Source organism: Ailuropoda melanoleuca, chromosome 19, assembly GCF_002007445.2.
Source record: "Ailuropoda melanoleuca isolate Jingjing chromosome 19, ASM200744v2, whole genome shotgun sequence".
NCBI lineage: Eukaryota > Metazoa > Chordata > Mammalia > Carnivora > Ursidae > Ailuropoda > Ailuropoda melanoleuca.
Window position 1 is genome coordinate 11,953,447 of NC_048236.1, and position 10,119 is coordinate 11,963,565.

Here is a 10,119-nt window from a genome sequence, read left to right on the forward strand (position 1 = left end):
CAAACTAATTCTTTGCAAGTAAAGGAGTTTCTGCATGGTTCCAGTACTCTCTTACAGATCATTTTATCTAATCTTCAAAGCAACTCTGTAAGATTCCTATTTTGATATTTGAGTTAACCAAATTTATAAGAAAATAGTTAACTTGACCAATGGCTGGCAAGGAATTTCAGTTTGATTTTGATTTGAGTCCAAAGCTAAGAATCATTCTGAGATACTATGGTGTCTCTCATAAAAATACACGAGGAATTTTTTATAGTTCATGAGAAACAGTGATTTAAAAAACTTTTAGTAGGGTCCATGATGTTCTAAAATAAAATTCTTTACAACCACATTTAGACTATTCAAATCTCTGACACAGTCATGCTTCAGCCCTGCCTGATGATGGGTAATGCCATTCACTCTCATGGTTTTTACCATCAACTGTATGTTGATGACTTCCCAATCTACACTTAGCAGAGACGGAAGCCAGTTCCTCCTCAGGCATCTTCATCTGGATAATCCACCAGAAAATCCAACAATAAATTGCAAACTTTGCCCTAAACTGCTTCTTCTATAGCTCATGCTACTATCTAGTCATTTATGCCAGAAATCTGGAACTCATGCTAAGCAAACCCTATATCCAGTTAGATAATTTACAAGTACTAACTTCTTTTTATGTCTCTCATTTACCTTCCATCAGAACTACTTCTCAAGGGCAAGTTTCCATCTTTTACCTGACTACTATACTATAGTAGTTTCCAGACTGATCTCCCCACCTTCAGTCCCACCCTCAGCCTATACATCCTCTATTCTAACATAATTATCTACCAAAAATGCTATCCTGACCATAACCTTGTCTTGTTATGAACCCAAAATAACTTCCTGTCTCAAAGATTCTTTAGTTACAAATGACAGACACTGACTCGGGTTAGTTTAAAGTCCTCCAAAAAGGATTTTTGAAGGATGTTGATATTCATAGAAATTAAGGAAAAACTGATCAGGGGTCTTGGTTAGTAACTCATGGGCAGTTTGGGGAGTGTCAGTATCTGAATGACTCTGCTCCATCTGGTCTATATACCAGGTACTCCGCTCAAGATTCACATTCTTATGAGAGAGTAACTGGCTCAGGTGAAGTCATAGGAGACCTCTGGGAGGTGGTGAAGGTGAAGACCTGTGACTAATGTTTTCACCAGGACTACATGCAGGGAAGAGCAGATCCCCAAAGGAAAGTTCATGCTGTTACTTAAAGAATTATTGGGGAGCAAAAACAACAACTGACTCCTATCCATTTTTAAAGAAAGCCTATACTTAGTATACCCTTGTCATTCAAGGTCTAAAATGATCTGGTCCCTAACACTTTTTCAAATACATCATGTGTTTTCTGTTTCTGGGTCTATAATTTCTATCTACTTTACACGACAAATATCCCTATTTACTCTTTCAGGCTCATATGAAATGTCATTTCCTTAGTATTGTCTTTCCTAATTCTACCAGAAAGGATTGACCACCACCTCCTTTGTGCACTCATTAAGTCCTCCCTGTAATAACACTCATTGCAATAATATGCATGTGTTGTTGTTATAAAAAGTTAGCTTCCCTGGCTATCCTGGGTGGTTCTTTAAGCACTAGGATTAGGTTTTACTAATATATGCATCTGCAGAATTTAGCTGTTCCCAGAATACATTTGGAGTACAATGTATATTTTTTTGAGTAAGAGAATGAATGACTACAAATGCCTTTCCTCAAAGCTATACAGCTAGAAGTGCACTAAGACAATGAGATAGCAGGTCTGTTTCTTACTTTTAAGTGCTTCTTGTGAAATAAACAATGTTTTTTTATTCGCTTTAGAGGTAACTTTTGGCATTCCCCATTGTTTCCTGTTTAAATACATTGAAATTAGAATTTTGATGTGAAAGAAAATTTTGTTTTTACTCATATGCATAACCTTTTCATCTAATAAGTTTTTTTTTTCCTGTTAGCTTTTTCTCCCTTGTAGTCTTTAATATGCCCTTTGCCTTCATGCATCTCCTTTCATTTTTTTTCTTTACTTTTTTCTAGTTTATTTTTGGGTCTGGTCATTCTGAAGTTTGAACGGCTCCTCCCTTGTCCATATCGAGGTAAAGAATTGGCAAGGTGACCTCTGTAGGAGGCCTTTGAACCAGAGTGAAGACCTGGTGGAGGTAAAATGGGGCCTTCCTCACGGCCTCTCTCTGTCTTGCTTCCAGACCCAAATGGATGCATCTTCTTGGCCCATTAGAGGTTTTCTTTGGTGTCTGATAATCTAAGTCAAATATGCTCCCCAGCTGCCTTATTCTGCAAATGCAATTTTATGTTGGAAAACAAAATTTTAAAGGAAAAAGATATTGAAATTGCTATTTTTCAAAAAGCAAGAGAAGTGTTTAATTATTCTAAAAGGTTATAAGCTTTTGAGCGAAATTTCTAAAGCCTGGGCCCAGTGTCCTGAACTATTGTCAGTTGGAGAGATATTGCAAGATCCTCTTTTCCATTTCATGGATCTGCTAAATTTTTAATTCTTTTCAGTGTTCTCAGTTATGTACAATTAGAGACCAGATCTGCATTAACTGCTAAACTTCACAGAAGAGTGGAGTTTCACTTGAGTGCTTTTATAATGTACAACCAGTCAGTGAAAAACCCTATGATCATTCCCTAGATCTTTACCCCTTCCCATACTCTCTCCACCTCAGAATCACTTGGTTAAAAAGAATCTAGAAAGATGATCATGTCATGGCTAAGACCAGTCTTTAGGCAAGATGACCAGGTGAACATTTAAACAGAAAGGCTGGATGGGGCAGGGAACTATGCACTGATTGCAATCAAACATTCTCATTGGCTGGGAGCCTGGCATAGTCACCTGAGCCTCAGTCCTTCATGTGTAAAAATTAACATAGGGATAATAATTATAATTGCTGCCATCATGGATGTTTGCAAGGGTCAAAGAGATTGTGTACAGTCACTAACACAATATGTGTAGTGCATTATATAGACATATATATGTATATATTACAGAGGTATATGGTAATTCTAATGTGTCAAATCTCCCAGTTCCATCACAGCCTAATGTAAAGACAACTGTACCTTCTTTACATCTGTCATGTGTGTAAATCAGTATTTATCAGTGGTGTCATTATTGACACTTTTGGTCAGATACGTCTTTGTTGTGGGTTCTGTCCTGTGCATTCTGGGATGTTTAGCAGCATTCCTAGCCTCTATCCACTGGATGCTTGTGGCATCTCCCTGTTAGGTCTGTAAAAACTATCTTCAGATATTGTTCAACTTCTCCTGGGAAGCAAAGTCGCCCCTGTTGGGGGCGCCTGGGTGGCTCAGTCGTTAAGCGTCTGCCTTCAGCTCAGGGTGTGATCCCAGAGTCCTGGAATCGAGCCCCACATCAGGCTCCTCTGCTGGGAGCCTGCTTCTTCCTCTCCCACTCTCCCTGCTTGTGTTCCCTCTCTCGCTGGCTGTCTCTCTCTCTGTCAAATAAATAAACAAAATCTTAAAAAAAAAAAAGTCACCCCTATTGAAACCACTGATTTAAATTCATTAGTAGTGGAACTTGTGTGAAATATGCTCTTTCAATGTGAAGTTTCTTTGCAGAGATATTTGGAAGCTTTTATCAACTTAGAGAAGTTAGATAGGTAAAAGCAAGATATAAGTCTGGTAGATAAACTCACCAGACAGTGGAAAACTGCAGTATTAAACTATATGCTGTAAAGAAAAAGTTAAGGAGGCGCTGTCAATCTCTTCTGACTCTAGAACTCCCACTCTTACCTTAGGAAGAGGGCTATGTATATGGAGATAACAGAGAGAGCTCGTCCAAGAGTAAGGAGAGTAAGGTGCTTACACACCAACTCATCTAGGCATTGTTTAAAGTTTGCTTCTGGGGGCGCCTGGGTGGCAGAGCGGTTAAGCGTCTGCCTTCGGCTCAGGGTGTGATCCCGGCGTTCTGGGATCGAGCCCCACGTCAGGCTCCTCTGCTATGAGCCTGCTTCTTCCTCTCCCACTTCCCCTCTCTCGCTGGCTGTCTCTATCTCTGTCGAATAAATAAATAAAATCTTTAAAAAAAATAAAGTTTGCTTCTGGGTCACAGGGAGAGTGTTAACTTCTGGCTCATTTTGCAGTGGGGCAGGGGTGGGAGGAGGAGTGGGCTCTAGCCATTAACTCATATAGTGGGAATTTCAGCTAGCTTGTCCTAAAATGGCAAGGACGGTGGGAATATGGGCAGAGTGAAAACAACGTCTGCTACAATCCTACTAACAGACTGAAGGAATTGGCTGAGAGAGAGGTAGTTGTACAGGGACCAAGAGATAAGTGAAGGAATAAGATAAATGGCAGCAGACTAAAAATCCTAGGTGGAAGAATTGCCTGAGAGCAAGATGACACTTAAGGATGATGGGAAAGATGACTGAAAATATAGATAGGTTTATGGGTTTGATGATAGAAAGGTGAGCATTAGCATTTGCTCTCTTTGTTTTCTTGGTGATCTCTGAGAGGTCATCCCTAGAAAGTGTTAATCTCCATTAAATTAGGGCTTCAGAGGGGAGAGGGGTGGGGGATGGGCTAGGCTGGTGATGGGTAGTAAGGAGGGCACGTATTGCATGGAGCACTGGGTGTTATATGCAAACAATGAATCATGGACACTACGTCAAAAACTAATGATGTACTGTATGGTGACTCACATAACATAAAAAAAAAAACAAACAAACAACTCCAGTAAATTAGGGAAGCAAAGCTTGTAACGGCCACTAGGGGAAATGGGAGACAAGTTGAAGAAATATGAGCAGCAGCATTTAAGAGCTTAGCTGAGACAAAAAATCCAAAAATTTGTAGTGTCACCAATGCTATGGGCCCTTGGATCTCCTCCAATAGTACTCAGTAGGTGTGATACAGCGGCAGAAAATGCAAATCGTAGGATACATTCATTTACTGAATAAAAATATTTACTGAGTGCCTAATATGCATCAAGCACTAATTGCTAGAGAAAAAAACAGTTTACAAGTTATAAATAAATAAATTCTGTGATTTTTGTAGAGCTTATATTCTGGAGAGAAAATACAGAAAATAAGATCAGTGAATAAAATTATAGTACACTAGTGATAATCACAGAGAAGGGGCATATTGAGTACTAGGGCTGGAGAGAAAGTGTTATTTTAGATAGACAGTGTGGGCAAGGTCTCTCTGAGAAGGTGTCATTTGAAAAAAAGTACTTGAAAGAGGTGAGCAATTGAGCCATATGGGTATCTGCAAAGCATGTTTCAGGTAGAGGGAAGAGCAAGTGAAAAATCCTAAGATAGGAGTGTGTCCATCATGTTGAGAAAAGGCAAGCTTCCTGTGATGACTGGACCAGGATGAGCAAGGGGTAGAGTGGTTTAAATTGAGGTCAGAGAGATAGTAGGTTTGGATGTCCACCTTCCATGAGGTCTTATAGCTCATGGCTTTTAGACTGATTTGGTTGCTGGAATTTTTTGAGGGAGGATGAGGTATGAGGACTAGGGAAGAAAAAATTGAGAATATTGGTAAAAACATACTTTAAGTCATGACTGAAAAGGAAAGGGAGTCCAAGCAGATATAAAGCCTTATAAAGAATGGGAAGAGAATTACGGAAGAATAGAGTTAAAGGAGAAAAGGGTTTCTAGGGGGACAATATACTGATTAATGGTAGGTAACATTTACTTAGCATATGCGATGTGCCAGGTACTTCGGGTATTATCTCATTTAAATTTGCCACCCACCTGGCGTGGTAATTGATATTATTATCCAAATTTTACAGATGAAGAAATTGAGAAATTAAGCCAAAGACATGCTGCTAGTCAATGGTGAAACAAGGCTTTGAACTCCGTTAGTCTCTTAGGCTCCAGTTTGTAATAAAATGCTAACTGCTGCAGAAGATTCATGTCTGATAATAATGGCCACAGGTGTATGGGAATTGGATATCAAGGGGTCATTGGTCATAGGTGGTGAGAATGTTGACATCACTTTGCTGTAGTTTAGTGAGTGAATGGCAAGGAATTCTCCACTTGCCACTTTGGGATTAGAGAGTCAGGATGATTATGGAGAGTGATGCCAAGATGTATCACTTTGAAACAGAAAAGATAAAGGGACTTATGCTGGCCTATAGCCACAGAGGAAAGGAAAAGAAAGCGAAACGATGATGCGTGAATCAGATAATTTATGGGGCAAAGTCAGGGAACAAGTCTGAGGAGTTGGGTTATGAATTAGCCTTAGAGAAGACCCTTGTTTATAGGAAAAAAGAACTGAGGACCAGAGAAGCAAATTGTGAACCCAAAGTCATAAAGCCAATTAAATAGTAGCCAGGGAACAGAGTCCAGCTTTCCTGACTGTCAGGACAAGTCCTTTCTATTAGGCCACCCAGCCACTCTTGCTGATTCATCATTCACTGGTTACTTATCCCTAGTGCAAAGAGACTTACTGTGGTTAATGAATAAACACAGTATAACAAAACCTACTGTAAATGTACACTTGTAACACTAAAGACATCTTGACCTTTGGGTTTCCTTCACGACTCCCTCCTCCTGTAGTTTCTTAGCACAGAGACGGACTTTTCTTGACCATAAAATGCCTTTCAGATACTGCAGGTTCCTACGTTAGTGCCAAGTAGGGACTCAGAGGAAGGAACTAAGGTCGCCCTCAGGGAATTTCTAGCTGAATTAGGCTCCACTAAGCCTTGAAATCAAAATGCTTCTGGTAGGTAAATGGGGTACAGATGGGAAATCAAACTAGTGTGTGACTGGGCATGATTTAAAGCAACAGTTATTGATATGACACATCCTAGCAGGCAACCTCATAAAAGCTTGGATTTTAGTTGCAGTGCAAGTAGGTGAAATGAATAATTGTGTTTTTGACTTTCCAATTTCCTACACCTTGCCAGTGGTTACTGCAGCCATAATTTGGGCCATGTGTATTCCAGAGAGGTTTCTGATTTAAGAATCTAGATTTTTTTTGGAGGCAAGCAATATTCAATGTATTTCATCCAAGATTTTATGTATTTATTTTTATGGTGATGGATCTTTTTTGCATGATATAACATATTATACGTTTTTAACTTTGAAGGAATGACAAGGGTCTATTTTTAACACTTACATTATCTTGGGCAAACATTGAAATTCTTGATTAATGTTTAACTACAAGAAGTATACTCAGGTCAAGTAAAGGATCCATTCAGGATTCAGACTGAGTTGTCTTGATAATTAGAATTCCAGCTCCAAGGAGAAGCCCCAAAGCCAAGGGTATTGACCATAACAGAAAGTGGGAACCCTACCTGACATCTAGAGAATGTGGACTGGATATAAGATCTTAATCTTTTCCTATCTTACCACAGAAATTTGGATGGAGAAACGGTATTTATCTCAAAGAGAAGTGAACCCAGGACCTGCTTTCACTAGGAATCACACGATTTGGGAAGGTCCTCGATTCAAGAGAGCCATTTTCAAAGGGCAATACTGCAGAACTTTTGGTTGTTGTGAGGACAGAGATGATGACTGTGCCACTCAGTTCTATGAGGCAAATGCACTATGTTACTGCGATAAATTCTGTGAAAGGGAAAATTCTGATTGCTGTCCTGATTACAAGTCGTTTTGCCGTGAAGGGAAAGAACGGCCTCCTCACACAAAGCCTTGGGATCCAGAAGGTAGGCTTTGGGAATGTGTTTAAGCAAGTACCTGGTTCATTACAAGTTCTGTCAAACTTTCTTTTCCTCTTCTTCCTTCTTACCTTCCTTCTTTTCTTAAGAGGAGGTGAAAAATGAATATTACGATTAAATAAATTTCCTTGGATTGTTAAGGTGTTTTGCTTCAGATGCAAGACACCTGCACTGTACTAGAACCTTCAAGAAAGTTCCGGTGTGATGGCCATGAATGCTGGTCTGGATCCTGTTGTGAGTATTGACTCAGTGTATATAAGGGTTACTTAAAACTTTCTTTCTTTGTAAAATGTTTTGGCAACAGGACTCTTAAGCTCTTTTGAGTGTAACCTCTTAGGGAATCTCATCAGTCACATGCCTGATCATCTGTAGACTCATTTAACATTCTGCTTATTATGTCATATGACTAATGGACCTCCCGGCATTAGAACCTGTGGTAGAGCAATGCCATTAGGACCACTACAAAAGCAAAATAAAGTCAGCTAGCTACCTGCCTAAGTAATACCAAACAGTTTTTTCACATGTATTTTTGTTTTGTTTCATTTTGCTAATCTAGGATTTTTTTAAACCTTTAAAACAAAGGAAAACTTCCCATAGAGTAATTGTAAAAGTCAGATAGAGTGGCTAAGTACAAATACTTCATAAGGAGAATGACGATATTTACTACGTTGGTCTAATTATAGGAGAATGGTTCTAGATTCTGAGCAATCAGTGCATCTAAGATTTGCAACAAAACACAAAGCAACACTCTTTTGCTATACTTAAATAAAGCCCTATTTTTTTTGTCTTGCCCATCACATCAAATCTCCTCAGCAGAAATGCAGGTTTAATCGGAGCTCTGTAAGGCTACTATAAATGAGTGATGGTGACTAGAAATTTCGGTTGAAGACAATTTAGGATCAACTAGGATTTGGTGTCCTTATTTCAAAGTCCAGATCTCANTAGTTTTTTCACATGTATTTTTGTTTTGTTTCATTTTGCTAATCTAGGATTTTTTTAAACCTTTGAAACAAAGGAAAACTTCCCATAGAGTAATTGTAAAAGTCAGATAGAGTGGCTAAGTACAAATACTTCATAAGGAGAATGACGATATTTACTACGTTGGTCTAATTATAGGAGAATGGTTCTAGATTCTGAGCAATCAGTGCATCTAAGATTTGCAACAAAACACAAAGCAACACTCTTTTGCTATACTTAAATAAAGCCCTATTTTTTTTGTCTTGCCCATCACATCAAATCTCCTCAGCAGAAATGCAGGTTTAATCGGAGCTCTGTAAGGCTACTATAAATGAGTGATGGTGACTAGAAATTTCGGTTGAAGACAATTTAGGATCAACTAGGATTTGGTGTCCTTATTTCAAAGTCCAGATCTCATTTCAAAATCCAGATGCCATTGCCTTCATTCTCAATAATGTCGTCTTGCTTGTAAAATTGAGGGAATGCATCTTAAAACCTGTATGTATTAGGTTAATGTTTCCACAGAACTGTCATTTATCCCAGACCTTTGCCTCTACCAATGCACAATGCAGAAAACATCAAACGTTTATTTTATCCTAAAAAGTGGCAGATCCTTTACTAAGAATGGAGAATCTAGTCATTGATCAAATATTATTCATTGAATGTCTTCCCTATGCCTGCCATTGTACTTAGTGCTGGGGCACCAATGGGGAAGAAAAAGACAAGATCTTACTCTCTTTGAAGTGACAGTCAAGTGGCCAGGGAGAGGGTAAGATACTTAACAAATTCATTGTGCAATTACAAATTGTGATAAATTCTCTGAAGGAAACATTTAGGGTGCTGGGAGAGAATATCAGAATGTAACATTAATATGTAAAATATAACATCAGCCTGAGGGGAGTGTCAGCAAGGGAAGATATTTAACAGAGACTCTAGGAGTGAGGAGAAGTGAGCGGACCTGAAGGAGAATTGATGGAAAGCTGTAGATCTGAGAGAGAGGAGGTTGGCCTGGTCCGGGAACTGGAATGTGGCCGAAATTTCTGGAGAGTAATGTGTAGCAGAGGTCCGGGGGTGGACATGAAATGAGCTTTGATAGGTGAGTAGAGGTCAGATTATGCCAGGATGTATAGGCTATATTAAGGATTTGAGATTTTATTCTGTTATGAGGACTCATTGAAAGATGTAAGTAGGAACAGACTTCATGGGTGTTGAGTCTCAGTATTTCATATAAGCTGTGGTGTTTTTGATGTGCTACAATGTATTTGAGCTTTTCTTGTCTGAGACATATAGCTCATTTAGAAAAGTAATTGCTACTTCTTCAATGTCCATTTTTGCTTGAGAGCTAGAATTTTGCTATGACTTTAATTTAGGGTTATGTTTTAGGTAGAACTTATGTTACAGGAATAGTTTTTATTCCATTCATTATGAAGGAAAGCAGTTAATCATTTTATTTAGTAGCAAAAAGTTCACATTAGACTATAATTGCTCTTATGAAGGTAATTTGTTTT

General features: G+C 38.8%; 1 protein-coding gene across 1 annotated transcript in view; it reads left to right on the forward strand.

Moving 5' to 3' along the window:
* Positions 1 to 7,207: 7,207 nt before the first annotated feature.
* Positions 7,208 to 10,119, forward strand: part of TINAG (tubulointerstitial nephritis antigen) — an 87,331-nt gene continuing 84,419 nt past the window's right edge. The window contains exon 1 of the mRNA XM_002923073.4: positions 7,208 to 7,642. Within this exon, the coding sequence (XP_002923119.2) occupies positions 7,288 to 7,642 (355 nt within the window). The 5' untranslated portion in view covers positions 7,208 to 7,287. The remainder of the gene's footprint in view (positions 7,643 to 10,119) is intronic.